General features: G+C 47.1%; 1 protein-coding gene across 1 annotated transcript in view; it reads right to left on the bottom strand.

The window, feature by feature from the left end:
• Positions 1 to 4,480: 4,480 nt before the first annotated feature.
• Wdfy2 (WD repeat and FYVE domain containing 2) overlaps positions 4,481 to 18,205 on the bottom strand; it is a 131,581-nt gene continuing 117,856 nt past the window's right edge. The window contains exons 8-12 of the mRNA XM_048421708.3: positions 16,447 to 16,552; positions 13,343 to 13,444; positions 12,128 to 12,258; positions 10,169 to 10,277; positions 4,481 to 9,133 (exon numbers count right to left, since the gene is read on the bottom strand). Coding sequence (XP_048277665.1) covers positions 9,104 to 9,133; positions 10,169 to 10,277; positions 12,128 to 12,258; positions 13,343 to 13,444; positions 16,447 to 16,552 — 478 coding nt within the window. The 3' untranslated portion in view covers positions 4,481 to 9,103. The remainder of the gene's footprint in view (positions 9,134 to 10,168; positions 10,278 to 12,127; positions 12,259 to 13,342; positions 13,445 to 16,446; positions 16,553 to 18,205) is intronic.

The following is an 18,205-nucleotide window of genomic DNA, read 5'->3' as shown; positions in this document are numbered from 1 at the left end:
TGGGAAATGTAAACCCTCAGTGGGCACGTGAATATACCAGACATCTGGGCACTGTTTGCCACCACAGTGTTAGCAATGAGGCACAAGAGGCCATGTCCGCCCAGAGGCTATTGTCACCGCTCTGGAGACTCTTGAACACACTTCAGGTATAAGTGTTGCCAATTAACGTGTGTTAGCAGATTTAATGCCAAGGAATGACGCCATGGGAGATGAAGCTGCTCGTTCCAGCATTGGTAAATGGAGGTGGGATTACTAACCACGGAGCTCCAGCACAGAGGAAATCCATTCGACCTCGCTCTCCTTGTCATGATAAACGTGCAGGGCAGAACAAAACCGTCTGCACCAAACCAACAAGTGAAGACATCCGGGGTCATGTTACTTTTTGAGGTGGGCGTCAATAGATAACCAGGCTGGCCACAGATCAATGAGCCATCTACTGTAGACTTCTCTGAGTGCTGGGGTTGTAGGCGAGAGTTGCCAGGCCCAGTCAGGTATCAGATTCTAAACAGTACACACAGGTCCTAGGATCTCCGTTCTGCTCCAACCACATTCCTCTAGAAAAAGGCATATACATTGGTCCTGGCTGCATTCCAGAGACCTGGTGGTGTGACTTTTCCTGGGGAGGGACATCCGTGCACCACACTCAAAGAAACAAGTCTATTGGAATTACTCATGGGGCATGGGTGACTCAAACAGCCACAGGACCCAAAAGCCCAGCCTAGCCTGGGTAAAGACCCAGAAGCTGCCCCTGGAGCTCCCTGCAAGCCTTGTTAGTAGCTCACGTGGCAGGAGTCTTCTCTCCAGCAGATCCTGCTGCCTTTCTGACCTTGGGGCCAGGTCTTGTGACTCTGGGGACTCACATGACTTTCTCCTTTCAGGGTGTCAACTAGGAGAAAATGGCTCTACAACCAGCTTAGGGGCTCGCCAGACTAGAATAGTGACAGCGTCCTGTCATGTGCACAAAAAGGACATTCTTGGCTCTCAGGGAGACTATGTGTGAACTCTGTCCTCCGGGCATGAAATGGCATGGAATGAAATCAGAGCAGGTGTGATTAATTACATGAGACTCTCATACAATTGGCTCCGTTAACATCGCCTCCTGGGGAAGGAGGGGTTCTGAGCTTTCCACAGCCTCCAAGATCAGTCAACAGTTATGGGGTGCGGGAGCACCTCTGTGGTATAGCTGCTGATAAGTTCTCACGCTCCTATATGTAATGCCACTACACTCACCGGTTCACTGGGTTTGGGTGGGCTTGTTTCTCTGGTGCGCCGTTACCCTTTATGCGGGGGTGAACAGAAGGAGGATCTAGGGAAAGTCACATGACATTGAAGCTATGGCGGTGGGGGGCGGGGTTGAGACTCTGAGTTTCTCAATTCTTCTTTCTTTGTGGAAAAAATATTCAGTTTCTCCTGTCCGGGACCCCAGCTTCTTAAACTGCAAGTTTACCGTCCTGAACATGCCAACAGTAACTTGTATCTACATATTCTGTGTCTATGAAGGCCACTGCTGGGATCTGACATCTGAGTTACTGTGCATGTAGCCATGTGTTGGCCCCATGTGAGAGAGGAGGCACAGACCAGTGCTGGTGTCTGTCTGGCCAGGGGCTCTAGAGGGCTGAGTGAACTCCAGTAGTGGTCACCTGTGGTCTCAGGAGTCCAGTAGAAAGTTCCAGATTCCTTTTCTAAAACTCAACACAGCTTAAGTTTTCTGTAACAAATGATTTTCTTTTATTTGTAATTTAGAAAATGAGGGCCCACCTTGGATTAGACGAACTTTCTCTAAAACCCGAGACCTCTGTGGAGCCTGGCTACCCCTGGTTTCTCTTCTAAAACCCTGAGACCTCTGTGGGGCCCGGCTACCCCTGGTTTCTCTTCTAAAACCCTAAGACCTCTGTGGGGCCTGGCTACCCCTGGTTTTCTTCTGCTCTTGGCTTCTTGAGGGGTCTGCTTTGTTCCCCAACACGCTCCACTTGGAGATGCTGCTCTGGGGTCCAATGGGAACACAGAGAGCTGGCAGTGACCTCATACAAACAGGGCACCAAGGGTACAGGCAGGGACAGGGACAGGCAGGGCAGACGCAGGTGAGTGTTGCCTCTAGCTATGGGCCAGGTATGCAGAAGAGATGCAAGGAAGATGGGGGAGCTCTTTCTTAAAAAGAAGTAAAGCCCACCAGTTGATGAAGCCCAGGGCCAGAATCTGAGAGTAGCTAGGACATCAGGGAGAGATAGCTAATAGAAGGGCCAAGGGCAGGAAACCAATGCATTTATTGGAGTTACTTGGGGAGTGTGGGCGTCACTAGCAGCTGCAGAAAGAGGGGGGATCTTTCAGGTATGAGCTGATCCAGGTACAGGTGCCCAGAAACCTGGGGGACACAGGGACCCATCACATTCCCAGCTCTGACACGCAGTATTTTCAACCCAGCCACGCTCAGGGCTTTTAGAGAAAGGCTTCCTGGAATCAATTCTGAACAGCTTACATGTGCTATTTTTAAACAGAGAATGCTTTAAGGCCCCACTTCATTAGTTTGCTTGTTGATATCTTTGGCATTAAGAAGTCAAACCATTAAAAAAGAAAATCCCTTCCTTTGCAGACACACACTCTTGAGCTCCCCTCCTCCTCCCAGGTGAGACGCCAGGGCTCCCTGCCAGGCTAAGGGACACACTCCTCGGCCCATCTGCAGAAACCTCACTGCTCAGTGGTTGCTTTCTTCACTGTGCCTTCCTTCTTGGTAATGAAGCAGGCGATAAAGGGCTGGGACAGCAACTTGGCCTTAATGGTGTGCCCACCTGGCCAGGTCACCTGGGGACAGGACTTTCTCCTCGGCTTGACTGAGCCTAGAATCCCTAGGGAGGTGATTCCTTCAGCTGTTCTGGCTGAGCTTTTGGATGTGACTGAACCTTCATCTTGATCCCTTTCTCGTTTATCTTGATGAACTTGCTGAGTCCTCTGAGCACGTGAGCTGCCCCTGGTTCCTACCTGGGTGGTGGATGTCTGGGAAGCTGACCAAGTCCCGTGCGAGCAGCAACTGGTCACAACTGGCCGCAACTGGCCACAACTGGCCACAACAGCAACTCAAGGGCAGCGACCGACCTTGCTCCTCTTTGGAAGCATTCCCTGGTCTGGCAGGTTGGAACTGGGTCTGAAGAGAACACGGCCTTGTGCACAAGCCAGTCTCTTCTCTTTGGTATCCTCTGGGTACTAGGACAATGGCACTATCTCCAAATGTCCCTTTTATAACCACCCAGCCCTGGCTGCTATCTGGCCAATACAAGAGGAGTTCTGAAAATCTGATGTGGGACTGAGATAGGCCAGGCCACACCCAGTGCAGGGCCAAGAGCAACAGGAAAACGCCAGGGGTGTGGATGAGAGGCCTAAAATGAGGCTCCTTCCCCAAGGACGCCACCAAAGCACCAGGACCTTGCATGTTCCTCATTTATTTGATTTTATAAGATAGGATGCTGTCGGCTTGAGGGGACTCCGGAGCCCACAGGCTATTTGCTGGACAGCTGCTTCTGTACCCAGGCAGAAGGCTGCATACTGCTTGGGTACGCATGTCTCTGGAAGACAACACATGCTCTCAGTGGCAATTTAAACAAGGCCTGGCTGTAAAGCTTCAAGAACCACCTGGCCTTTGGGTTATGCACTTTAAACAACAAACAAAAATAAAAACAACAAAAAACTCTATATTTCAATTTTTCTTGTAACTTCAAAGTTGGAACAAAACCAGTCGGTGAGTTTCAAATCTGCTGGCATAAGTTTTTGGTGATGAAGGTAAACTGAATGAGCCCCATCCCCACAGTGGAAGAAACTCGGCTGCTTCTCCATGCAGTTGGAGCCATATCCATGCAGCTCGACTGCAGGGAACACTGAAGAAGGAAGCTCTCAGCGTGAACCTGCTTGGAGGGCTTACACCAGGCTAGCAGGAGGGCACGGCTGGAAGCATCTGTCTACTGCCTCATTCCTTCCTGCGGGAGGAAACCTGTGCAGCCTGCTGTGCTAGGCATGGGCGGTGCTGGGAGGGAGGACAGGGAGAGGGGCTTTTGAGTGATAAGGCTACTCTGCCACACCCCTCCCGAGTTTTTCCTTATGGCGGGGGGGGGGGTGGGGGTGGGGGGGTGGGGGGGGCTTATTTCTCTGTACCTATCTTCTTCTCCATAAGGTGGACCTAAAGGGTTTTCACTGAGGCTCCTGACTCTGTTTACACTCAGGTTCTTGATCTTCACTTGGAAATTATCCTGTGCACAGAAAATGTACCCTATATTAAAGAGAAACACACGGCTGCAGCCATGTGCTGAGCACAGGCTGGCCAACAATGGCTTACCTACGATGGCAACTCTTCTTGAGGTCTACACAGCCAGGTGGAGAGTGAACTGAAAACTTCCCACCCTGCCTTGACGGGTCAGAACCCACCAGGGTGGAAACAACAAGAGTTGTTAGGTTTATGCAGCTACATTTGACAATGATGGGACCAAGGCAGAAGTCAGATGTGTGGACATTTATTCTGAGTCACAGAGGCCACTGCTCTGAGAGCCGTACATTGGCAGAGGCTGCACATACACGAGAGGCTGGAGATCAGTACAGGGGAAAACAAGGAGAGAGAAACATTCACAGTGTCGAGCAACATTTGCATGGGTACAGTCATCTTGATGTCACAGAGTATTCTCACTCGGTACCACCTCATCACGTTAGGCCAGGCTCAGGAGTGGTGGGTCTGGTTGGTGGAATCCCGTGGCACAGGGCACAGAGCCAGAGGGGTTTAACTAGAGCCACCGTGGAGATGCCTGCTCCAGCTTCTAGGCTTGGGCTTTACAGCATGCTTTGCCGAGTCCTTGCCTAATCTCCTAGTTCCCGATTTTTTTTCTGGAAAAAAGATAGCCATAAAGTAACAAACCTATGGCAGCCACATCCAGATGTGGGCCCTAGGTGGCAGCTGTGCAAAGAGAAGAGCCCAAGTCCCTGGTTACTATACAGCATGGGCAGGCATGGCGGTGGGTGAGGTTAGTGACTTCCCTGCTGTTCAGGTAGTAACAGTTTTTACGCTTGCCATGTAAGATTGTTTCCCTCCCCAAAACGACAATACCTTGAAAAAACCACTTACAGGACAAGGCAAATGGCATGAATCGCAAGCGCACACAGAACAAGGGTAATGGTGACGTTGAGTGTTTGGTCCAGACTTCACACCGGCATATGCTATGAACGAAAGGCTCCATATCCATCAAAACAATGAGACGCGTACACTTAAACTGCTTTCCCTTTAAAAATAAAAATCACCCTCTCATACACCTCAAAGAACCAAGAAAAAAACATAAATATTTAAATCAGACTTGAAACCTACCTTTTGAACCAATCTGAATTTCCTAAACACTTTGTCTCCTCAGTTAGATCCTTTTAACTCCTAAAGATAAATACTTTAAGGTGTCTTAAATGAGATAGTACTAACAAATACATCCACCATCTTTTTCTAAAACCACACCTACTAGGTCCTAGATGGAAAAGACCAGAAAGGTTTCAGATGCCTGAGTGAGGTCGGCTCTGTGGCTGGTGACAATTAGGTTGGTCTCGTAATAAGCAACATTCATAGAGTCAGAGTCACAGGTCTAGAAGGGACTGGAAGCACTCTGGTGGAATTCATGCCTCACTCAGAGATCTGATCTCCTTTTCAAAGCCTTCAGACAACAGGCTCTGGAGTGGGAAGTACAAGGGAGGACCTCATGCTGGCAACATGCACTGCTGCCTGTGGAAGCCCTGAGGCTTCTTGGTGGGAACCCGTTGTGAAAAGGCAAAAATGTAGACCCAATCCCCTGAAGACTGGTGGGTAGTTCTTGGCTGTCAAGCTGAGCTACAGTTTACAGAACACACAGACATTCCCTGATAGGGCTTACAGCTTGAAAAGGTGACAAACCATTAACTAAAGTGTCACTTCGGGAAGGTGCTGAGTGTCTATCTACCTTTATACCAGCAAAAATGAACCCCAACATTATTTTAAAGGAAAGAAAAATAAGAGCACTTTGGAAAAATGTTTTTCTTTTGCTTTAAAATATAAATCTTAGTGAATAAACTCATACATATACAAATATATATATATATATTTAAATATTAGAAAAAATAAAACCAAAGGCCCCATTAATGAATATTTCTGTGAACCAACTGTGACACATAGTTACGAGATATTTTTTTTGCTTTGAAGTTGAAATTCAAGCTTTCTAAGGATTGATGTTGAACAAAACCACAGTACACTTTAGAAACGTGACTCTGAGATGCTGAGGCAGTGTCTCCCAAGGACAGACGTCGTAAGCCCAGACTTGGTGGAGTAGCTCTTAGCCAGCAGGGCGGTGGGAACTTCAGAGCCCTGAATGTGTGATTCAGCTTTGTCCCCAGGGTGGTTGGTGGGGTAATACAGGGGTAAGCAGGACTACCTGCCTTTGGGTAAACATGCTCCACTCTGAACCACAGGCAGACACCCAAAGTCAAATCTTCTCAAAACGGTATCCAACCTGATTCCAGAGACTTCCTGCCTCAGGCAAGGGGTCACTTTCGTCTACTCAGGCTGCCACTGGTAACAGCAAATGCCAGTTTCTTGAGTGTTTGAGATTCTCTTCCTTTTACCGTGGCTCTATTTAACAGCCCGGTATGCCTAACCTAGGACATTCAAGATCTTAAGATTCCCTTCCAATGTTGTAATTTCATGAATAATTCAAACAATTAAACGAGAAACACATTATGTTGACTGACCTTTTATAAAAGGACACAAAATCCCAAGTACTTATTTCTAAAATCATTTTTTGCTAAGGGGGAGACGGACTTGTGATTTTTTTTGCTCAGAGGAGACACAAGCCAAGCACCGTGCCAGTGTTCATGTCTGATGGACAAAGTCTTCTTTTTCATAGAATGCTTGGAAACCTATCAGCGCCAGCACACACTTCTCTGTGGGTCAAGAACACCAGGCAGACACAAGCATCCACACTGCATTACTATGTGAATATGTAGCTGATCTGATGCACTCCTTTCAACAGATTCCGTAGCCACATGGGTAATAGGAAAGGGCAGAGCCATGGAGACGTTGGTAATCTGTGGTGGACAACCATGACTTTTATCACTGTGAAGGTTCAACCTCTGGGGACTCTTCAGGATGCGCTGTAGCTGGGAGGTGACTAGAGAGGTATGTAGGGCCATCCAAGAATGTAAAGGGTTCTAATGAAGGTAATTCACTTCCCAGGAGTCTGAATTTATCCATGCATGAGCGGAAATCCACATAGGCTTGCTGGGTGCCCGAGCCTCGGCTTTCCTAGTACTGTATTTCCTTCCCCACGTGCAGTCACGCTTCAGTTCGGAGACTCACTTCTATTACTGACTTCTCTACAACTTGCCAAGAGGCTGGAGATTCTAGCATCAACCATATCATGGATATTTGAATATTTTAGCTCTGAGTCCCTCTTCAAGGATGTGAAGGAGCGATCACGCAGAGAACACACCTAGGTGGCATTTCACGGAAGGGGCCGTTAAACCCCAGTGCTGACGACTTCCTGGAGTGTGTGCAGAGTTCTGCTCTCACAGCACAGCTGCCAGGGGCGTGGCTGTGGGGGGAGCACAGCAGCCCTGCTTCCCCGTGCAGGCAGTAGAAGGGACTCCAGGACGCTGTGTCCTAGGAAGCACTCTGGGTTGTTAGTGTCCGGCTACCGTGGCTTCCTCCAGAAAGAGAGGCAATGATGACAGGGGGAAATGGCTTTTCTAGGAACGGAACCAAAATAAAAGCGGAGGACTGTGATTTCATTTCCGCACTTCCTGCCAGGAAATACCTGTCAAGTCAGGAGTGAGGACGATGAAGCAGAGCTGTGACACGGAAAGGCAGGGCAAGCAGTCAGCCTGTTCACCCACGGGACTCTGACCTGGCAACCCCACTGATATTCCTGATGGCGGAGCATGTGTGAAGTGACTGGACAGACCTTTTTCCAGGCACGGGCTTGCTACTACTTTTAATGTATCTTGATATTCCAAAGTGAGTCCTTTGGACTGCACCTTATCAAGCTGGACTGATTTCCCTAGGAGAACCCTGCTCGTTTCTTTGTGCCTCTGTTTAGATCACAGCTGGCTTCATAGAAGAGTGTACATTCCCATAAAGATGCTTAAGTACCTGGTTTTAAAAGGGAAGCTAAATACGAACGGTAAAGAGAGCAGGGTACTAATCTTTAAGCTATAAATGTTCACATTAGAGGCAACACCATGTAGAAAGACGCACCTTCAAGACACTTCTGGAGCTTGGACATTTTTGCTTGTCTTTCATATCATGAATAAAGGAAAGCCATAAAAACAAAAATCAAAAACCCAAAATCCCCAAAGTCCAAAATGCAAAAGACTCAAGCAGCCCTCACTGAATTCAGAACACACAGGCACTGCTGGGTGAGGCTGAGTCACATGACCAGAGTCTGGGCTGATGGTGGGGACAGCAGTTTCTGAAAGCATTTCCTAACGTGGATGAAATAGACCGAGAAAGCGGAGTCACAGGCACTGCCAACAGCACAATTGCTCCCCACAGGTGACTCAAGAGGCCAGTTGTGGACACGCACGGTTTTCCAACTCTTATCTGGCCATGAAAGCAGAACACCGGAACAAACTGTAATCACACACCCTAGCGAGAGGTGAGTGTGGCTGGAGAAGGAAGACTCAAGAGAAGAGAAAGGCTCTGTCTGGAACATGCTGAGGTGAAGAAAACATGGAGACTGTTTTATACGACACAACACTTTCCACAGATCTCTCTCTCTCTCTTTTCCCCCGACACAGAAAGCAAGGAGTATAATGGAAAGCTGGAACACCGAAGCTTAAACACCCCACACAGATTTTCCAATGCACTCAACACAATGCAGCACAGCCAGGCTGAATAAACCATTTGATAAAAAAATATCTTCTTTTATATGGTAAGGACAGCTGAAGAGTCCCGAGAGCGCTCTTCCACTAGTTCACCACACAGTCTGGGGAGAACACAGATTCACTCGGAGCCTTCGGTCTCTCTTCCCGCTCATAGGCATCCTGTGCTTCTCCCGTGATGACTTCAGGCTCAAACAAGTGTTTCTTTAGTGAAAACCATCTTCTAGTCCATGGCGAGATATCATGACACTACTGGGGTCATATCCCACAACTGCAAAAAAGCAAATAAAATGCCAAGGATGAGTTAAGCTGAAACTGTACTGAGCATGAGCAATACTTAGACTGGCCTCGGTTCAAAGTGGGACTTTGCTTTCTTCCCAGCTATCAAGCCAACATATATAGCACTAGCCCGACTTCTACATAAGGGCAGCTACATGCTGTTCCAGCTAAGGAGCAGAGGGGCAGACCAGATCCACCGAAGGGGAGAGGGGCCAACATACCCTGGACATGCTTTTCCACGGACTTCCCAGATAACCTATCAAACAATTCTCTAAGACATCAAAAAGGAAGGGCCCAGGCCTCATGGTTTGGCTGAACCTTTCTTGATGTCATTTCTAACAACTTTGTCCTGTTCCTGCCCCCTGACAGGATGCCAGAGTCGGCTCCTCTGTCCTGGGCCTCTGTTGTAGCCATGAACCCACGTGGCTTCAGAGGCTTGGATAAACACTCCTGGAGTATTCATCTCAGCAGGAAAAGCTCCTGTACAACCTGGTGACTGACTCAGGCCTGCCTTCCACGCCCCACTCAGTTCAAGACCACCTGCTTCAGAGAGCTTCCCCGGCAGCCCCTCCCTCTGTGGATCCTGGGTACTGTCGTTCATGTTACTCCTGTGACTTCTCATATGCGACTTCCTGTCTGGTGTGTGCTTATGTGTGTGAAAGTTACAGGACAACCTCAATCACCGCTTCTCAGGAGTCATCCACCTTGTCTTCTGTGACAGCCTTGCTCACTGAGACCCATGCTATCCTCCGGGGTACACCCGACCCCGCCTCCCCAGTTCTATGACTAAAATCATTTGTCGTCAGGCCCACATTTCAATGCTCAGGTCCTTGCAGGCACTCAACAACAGAACATTTCCATAGGTTCCTAGTATTATTGGTTTTTAAAGACCATATCCTACATAGATTATCCCGCAAACCAGAGCAATGAGTACGGTGTGCCCTCGACAGCACTCATGGGCAGCCCGCAGATCCTCCAGTCTGTATACAGAGCCCACAATAGGAAGCTTAACAAGATGGCACCTTACCTTAATCACTTTGTCAGTTCCAGAAGTCAGCAGCCATCCCCTGGTCGCGTCAAAATGCACATGCACAATGTTGTGCTTACTGTCATGGAAGGTGGCTGTGGGTGCGCGTCTGGAAGGGGCAGGAGCAGAGTAAAAGGTAGGCACTTGACTGACAGGGATCCAGGATGACGTAGCCTAATAGCTAACACTGCTTCACTGTTAGAAATGCTCCTTTTCTCTCTCCTTGGTGATCTATTACTCATTTAGTGTGTGTGTGTGTGTGTGTGTGTGTGTGTGTGTGTGCGTGTGTGCGCGTGTGTGTGTGTATGTGCGTGTGTGTGTGGAAGCGCACAGTAGAGGTCAGAGGACAACTCTCTGGAGTCCTTCTCTCCTGTTGGGATCCAGAGACTGAACTCAGGTGGTCAGGCCTAGGCATGAGCGCCTCTATTTACCGCCACTATTCACCGAACCACCTCACTGGCCTTGTTACATGACTTTACAAGGATAGCGAGGTAAATGATTCTTCTGGTCTCCAGAAGAGGAAAGATGAAAGCCCTCGAGGTCCTTTGGGAAAGCATTCTGCTGTGATAGAATCCAGGAAAATCTCTACTTGTGTTTTGGAAGTATTTCAAAGACCACAGTGCCTCTGGCAAGCCTGTGCTTAGGAGGAAGGGATACACTCTAGCTTGGCCTACTTATTTTAAAGGGATGGTCGTTAAAATGTACAAGACACTACTGTCTGTCTAACTGAAGACCATCTATATTGTCTTCCTTTTCCCACTGCTGTAAAAGCAAATAAAAGTTTTAAAAATGGAATTCTAAATTAGCTTCACTAAGTGATACATATGTATGAATGTGTGTGTGTGTGTGTGTGTGTGTATACACAACCAAGCACCATATTATCAGTACTTGCTCTGTGTTCTTGGGCCTATGGTTTTGCTGCTGATTTTAGTGAGAAGGCCATTGGCTGCCTCGGCACTCTACAGGCAGGTCTAGAGTGCTTGCCAGAGACAAGGCAAAAGAGTCAGGGGTGGAGCTGGGCAGGTCATGCAGACCCCCTCATCTTGGTTCAGGGTCTCTACACTGCTGTCAATGCCCAGAAGATGACTGTCTCTTGGCTATAGTTGAATCTACTGGAAAGACTTTCAGTAGTAAAATGATCACTGCAAATGAGTTCTGCTTAACTTAAAATTTCTTAGACTCAGATCTGTCTTGGTAGAATGAAAAGTTGAACTTGACCATCTCTACGGCATCCTGCCGTCTTCTTCACTAACCATAGCTCTCGTTAATCTCATCATGTGCTTGAGTGGGTGAATAATCAGTGCACATGAACAACCACTTTGGCAAGGACGTCTTGATGTGTATTTGATAGGGTGATGTGATCTGGCTATACCACAAAGACTGGGAGGCCTGGAGGCTGGTTATCCTGCACTCACTGGGGGCAAACTTGTTCCTGCGTATTCTCTTAGTGTCTGGGGTAGTTCTGAATTCTCAGAGGTGTTCCTTTCAGATCAGCTAAGATCTCAGGGTACCAGGCAGAATGCACCAGCTGAGTAGTGGGCACCTGGAACTAGCTTCATCCTGGAAAAATAGGCTTAGCTCTTCCCAGAACCTAGTAACTGCTGGAGCCTTTGACTGATCCAATATCTGTGAAGACACCTGCCTGGGCACCTAGGCAAGTCCTAGCCTTAGCTCTCCTTGGAGAGTCTCAGTGGGTGAGCAGGCAGCTTTACTTGAGAGCATCTGCTACAGACACATGCCCCGAGATTTCTGAGAGCCCAGTGGGGAGTTCTTTGAGCTTGTCCCCTCTTCACCTGTCTCTCTCATGGTCACAGAAACCTCTTGGTCGCACAGGGCCTTTACTGCATGTTTCGGTCTGGACTACACCCACAGCGCACAAGGCAGGCGGACTAGCTCTGGAGTGGGACTCTCAGGCTGGGCTTTGTCCATAACCGGGAAGGGGCAGAGTGAGGGACTTACTCTTCATCTGTGATGGCTTCATGGCAGCTGTCGCAGACCCGGACTTCAAACTCAAAGCCCATGAGGGGGATGGAAGAGCGCTTGGAGCTGCACTTGCCGCACACGGCCTTCCCACATTTCCGGCAGTGGTGCTGGGGGCACAGGGAAACAGGTTGCCATGCCTCTGGCTGCAGTTCTGGCACACTCACACACCCACTGCTCTCGGGCGAGGACACCAGGCTAGAGTGTCCCAGAGCTGTCCATGGTAGCACAGTCTTACAATCCCAGCACCTGGAGGCTGATGCCCAGTAACCAAGTATTTAAAGTCACACTGGGACTTGTGTCTTAGGTAGAATGGCTTAATTTATGGTTAACTAAGGTAAACCAGGATACTTAACATGATTTGACTGTATTATAAAGTGATAAAAGGATTAAAAGACCAGTCATCCCTCAGGAACTTAATGAATACACGATATACATGATACCACACCATACCACACTGCATACTGCACACATAAACACACATACACACACCACAGCATACCACAACACAACAGTGTCCTGAAAGACACCAAGGGCACCCCGGGTTTCTACACCTTTTAATTTTGGTCTCAGTTCAGAGTGAGGACTTCTGGGCAGCGTGCCTCCTCTCTTCTATTTCCTGTTCTCCACACTCTTTGTCTACCACTGCTATGAGCTTCACACTGAGGAAGCACCCAGCGACCAGATCTTAAAGCTGACTGAACTGAGGAAGAGCTGCCTTGAGAGATTACAAATCTGACGACCTCTGATCTGGCCCAGTGTCTTAGACTCCAGCAGTGCCCAACCCAGGGAACCTAACATTTGATTTCCATGGCGAAAGACCTAACCATAGAAGAAGAATTTGAAAATGCTGTGTTATAAACAGATCTAAACAACTAAACCAAGTCAGGAGGACGGAAAATGAGTAACTAAGAAGTAAACATCCTCATGTAATTCATGGTTTGGGGCCAGCATGAGCTAATGGGACACCTCTAATATTAAGGTATGCCTCAAGAGATGCTGTACCCTCAGGCACTTAGAACAAGCCACTAGGAAACCCAATTTATGAGGGCGGGGCTGCCACAGACACTTAGGTGTCATAGGTATAAAGTCACTTAGTCAGCTCTAACTCCTACCCAGGGGGCTACTACTCTATGATCGGATGGCTGAGTCCCTCCCAGATAATTCCACTCTAATAGAGCACATATCACCTACCTGTCTTAGGCCAATTTTCTTACTGTCCCACATTTGCTTGAAGTTCCAGAAGAAAGGCTGGTCACACTTCTGGCAGGAATCACTGTCCAACCACTCAGGGGTCTTGTCAAATAAAACAAGAGCAGCCACAGTGAGAGACAGTTTAACAAAGGAACCATGGGCATTGGTTAGATTTCCAGAATCACGGCATTTTTTATCAGAAACGGCTGATTCCTCAGTTAAAAGTAGTTACAGAAGGTTTGCTAATTGCCAGGCTCCGAGGATGGGATACAGCAGTGGATAAAAAGAACCTAAAATCATAGAGACTGTCATTCATTAGGGAAGATGTCAGGAAATATTATTAGCAATCAAGATGTCTGAGAGTTTGAAAGCCTAAGCGAAGCAGTGTTGTGGAAGGGTAACAGTGGCTCTGGCAGGCTAGGGGTTGGTGAGGTAGACCACAGGCTCTGACATAGGCTGGGGGTCTTTGTAGAAGGCAAGTCAGCTGAAATCTGAAGCAGGAAGGGAGGAGAAGAGGCAGAGGGGGCTGTGTGCAACTTCAGCATGGCTGGAAGGTGGACCAGAGTGGAGGTGGAGCTGGGGGGAGTGGTGGGTGATGCTGGAAGGCGGACCAGAGGGGAGGTGAAGCTGGGGGGAGTGGTGGGTGATGCTGGAAGGCAGACCAGAGGGGAGGTGAAGCTGGGGGGAGTGGTGGGTGATGCTGGAAGGCGGACCAGAGGGGAGGTGGAGCTGGGGGGAGTGGCAGGGGTCACACTCTGCAGGCTCCTGGCTATTACGCTGAGAACTTAAGTCCTATTATCTAATGATACATCACACTGTCTAATTACACATATATGTCACCACATCATAATTAGTCTAATAAATTGTCAGATAGGTTTTAAAAGTATGTTCTACTTAAAGGCATTCTTTAGGAGATCTTGCATGTGTGTGCATACATGCTGAGAACATGTGTAAGTATGGGTGTCGTATTGGGGATTGAACCTAGGACCTCATGCATGTTAAGTAAGGACTCTATCACTGAGCTACAGCAGGTTGGGAAGAGCTCAAAATGGTTCTGGGACAGAAGGTGGAGACAGAACTAGACTTGCAGTACAGCACTGTTTCTGCAAACACCACATAATTTGATACACACACCCATACATTTCACACAGATACTAATTCACTCAAATATACACACACGCATCTCACAAATACACACTCACATGCACATACATATATACTACCCTCGCTCCACCCCCACACTCACACATATACATCACACACATTCCACACACACATATACACACACAACAAATATCTACATGTTCTCACCACACATTCCACACACACCTTCACATATATACTCACACACATCTGGGTATAAAATGCACCACAGTGGGTGTCTATGCTGAGGGCATTCAGAGAAGAAATCAATACATTTAATAGAAATCAATACATTTAATAGGATTCCATTTTTGTTAAAAGAATTTCTGTAAATGTAGAGAAAAACAGAAGGACAGAGGTTTGTCAACACAGAGAGTCTTTGTTAAGTCACAGATTTTGTAAATATGGTATTTCTTGATGAAGGTATCATGATTAACAGACCTGTTTTCTAGCTGTTAATGAGTATTTTCTATCTTTTCTACAAAGAGTATGTACTATATCTAATAATATGTAAGCAACTGAACCCATCAGATGTATAGACAAACACACGTTTAGCATCTGAGATGTTGCGCTGATCTGCATCCAGACAAGCAGGTTCCCCTCACCTGCCCCACACTATCTTCCATCTCTGATGCCTGGCTGCTGTTAACTTCCCATCAGCACTGACACACACAGCAACCTCTCACGCCCAGCCCGCTCTTACTCCTGGTGTTTCTTAGCCTGTAAGCCAATGACTGTTCTAGTAATAGTATGTGCAGGCCCACTGAGCCAGTCCTTGACAGCCAATCATAACATCCCTTCCATACCCAGCACTGACATTCTGTCTTCCTAGTGCTGACTGTAATTTCATTACTTATACCATTTAATAGTACTCTAGACTTTCTGTCAGCTCTTCAGGTTAGAACAAACTTCACTATTGTTAGCAGCCCACAACCCCTGCCATAACTAGGAAGCAATTCCCAGATGCATATGAAGCATGGTATTTGTAAAAGATGGATGGAATCATTCCCACTGCTCATCAGAGTTTCTAATTAACAAGATCTTAAACCCATTAGCAAGAGCTGAATGTTCATATATATGCATGTCAAAATGGCTCAAAGCTGGCTCCCAAATGTCGACTTTCATCTTTGGAAACAACACTGTTATGTTCCTTTGGGCTGTCCTTCCACTAAGAAGAAAGGCCACAAAAGCCAGGCCTGGGTCAGGCCTGATTGCCCCTAACTCAAGGCAAGCCAGGACACAATCCCCAGCGCTAGGGGAACCTGCTTCCCATGAGCAGCACCAGTCTTAATGATCCCCTGCCAGTACACGGATGGGGCCAACTGTACTTTCCAAAAGCAAGGTTCTACTTTTCCCGGCTTCTTACCACTAAGGATCATTTTAATGAGTTACTAATAGAACTCCTGTGGATTTATGATTCCACAAGATTAAAGCTGTAATCTTCCTAAGCATTTAATTACTGGCATCTGAAGGCATTACATTATGGGTTACACCAGTGACTCCCTTGGGATGAGACTGGGGTGAGGGGATAGAAAAAAACTAAGGGGATTTTGTCTTTATAACGTGTGCTTTTTAAATTTAATTCTAGCACCCTATAAGAAATAAATGACAAGATTGCTGGCTGTCAAAGGGAAAGTTTACCTGGAAAAATTCTAGGTCAGCAGGAAATGGTTAGCTTCAAAATGCTCGTCAAGGGAATAGTCGGTAAACATATAAATTGTTAAAATGCTTATAGATTAAAAAGCAAAGTTAATGTTAAGAGTGTCATGGTAAAATTTAAATCTGTGCCGAAGAGGACAAGGCATCATGTTTGGGGACTATTAAACTAAGGGCTCCGACTCCTCAGCATTCCCTAACTTCAGATATCATGTATCTTATTCCGCGTTCTATTATTACAGAGGCAAGCATGAGGCAGCAGACAGAGCTGCAGGCCACCCCCGAGTGCTGCGCCACTCACTTACCTCCTGCCTTTCCACATCCATGTTCCAGACGACAATGCCACCGTCACCGCCACATGAGATGAGCTGCCTTGTGTGCTGTGCATAGGAGAGGGCTCGGACTTTGTCACTGTGGAAGAAACCATGGGTTGGAGCTAGTTCGGGAGCAAATGAGATGCTCCACGGCAGAAAACCCATCAGAGTCAGACAACACTCAAATTCTACACTGAGCTCCGAGGAGCCAGGCATCTCTGCAGACTCTTCAATATGCAATGGCCAGACCTAAAGTGAGTTTAAATGTTGCCTTAGCCTTTTCAGGCCCACTAGAAAGTACTTTGGGTCAGTTACCAACACTCAAATAATAGATGATTACTGAACTGACTATAACATCTTGCTGATTCTCCCTTAAGGGAATTTATGTGCCACAGTGGAAGCTGGTGCATTTGCTGGCTCGTCTCTGAAATGCTTGTATAAGGCAGTTCTCAATTGTCTCTACCCCACTCCTCCTGGTTCTCTCCATGAAATATCAGCTAGCTACTTTGGTGATTACTACAATTAAAGGGCGCGTGTCAGTTGTGGCAAGGCAGACTTGTAACTTCTTGTAACTTGCACATGGGAGAGAGAGGGCACTAGGACCAAGTCCATTGTCCCAGAGCCTCCCTTTACTTTTAAAACTTACTTGAGGAAGCTAGAGATTTCAAGCACTGATAAAGTATTTATTGCATTTTTAGATTAAAATGAAAATAATAAAACAGACTCATTTGACAGTTGCAATGAGGAATCCATTCCACTTGGACATTTATGTATATTAAGTGGAAAAATAATTTTTCCCAAACAGAAAAACTGTGATTAGAAAAAGATTGTTTCTACTGAGAGACTTAGTCAAATATAGGTATTCTCAGCTTCTACTTTATTAAGGCCACTCAGCATTTAGCTTGGGAAAACCCTACTGAACACTTTGGAGAGAAGAAGGTCCAACGGTCCCAGATGTGGGGTGAACTGGGAAGAAGGCAGTGAGCTCTCTTTTAAGGTGTCTGCAGGAAGTCCATTACAGGGTTGGCCATGTTCCTCAGCAGCAACTGCTTCTTTGAGGTGCTGATTACCGCCTTTGACCACAGTATGAGAGGATCCTCCATGTCAGTGGAACTGCCTAATCGGCAGAATCTGTCTTCAGAACTATGTTAAGGTATTTATTACTGCCTTGCTTAGATAGCCAGTGTTCCTGTCTTAGCAAGTGCACAGATTCAGCAGCACGGTTGGTCCTGACTTTCCACACTGAATTATTAACGAATCAATCCCACACCAGTTATGTTTTAAGGGGTTATTTATTTGGCGGGGGGTAAAACTTACATACACCATAAACCGTCAGGAAGGGAGCCTAGTCGCTGGAGCAGGAGCCGGGAGCAGCAGCTGAGACCGAGCACCGGAACCAAGAGGGCCTTATCCGGAACTGCTTCTCTTTTTAAGAGAGAAATATACCACGCCCCAGTGGGCTGGTATTTTAGCAGCTATTGGCTGACGGAGCGGAAGTCGCTCCCCGCTGCACTGTGGGCTCCTGCTTCAGTGATTATTGGTTGAGGCAGCGGAAGTTACTCCCACAACACTGAATCACTACTCAGAAAAAAAAATATAACCTTCAAGTTGATTTATATCAAAACTCTCTCAAGAGACTTCCCAGAGAGGTCCTATGATGTGTTTACCTAATTATGTTTGATCACGAAAAAATTGGAAGTCAAATATCAGAATAAGAACCTGAATGATCACAGAAGTGGTTGAGAGACCA

This window comes from Myodes glareolus, chromosome 12, assembly GCF_982192425.1.
Source record: "Myodes glareolus chromosome 12, mMyoGla1.1, whole genome shotgun sequence".
NCBI lineage: Eukaryota > Metazoa > Chordata > Mammalia > Rodentia > Cricetidae > Myodes > Myodes glareolus.
The sequence above is the reverse complement of the archived record's forward strand: the minus strand, read 5'-3'. Positions and strand labels throughout refer to the sequence as shown.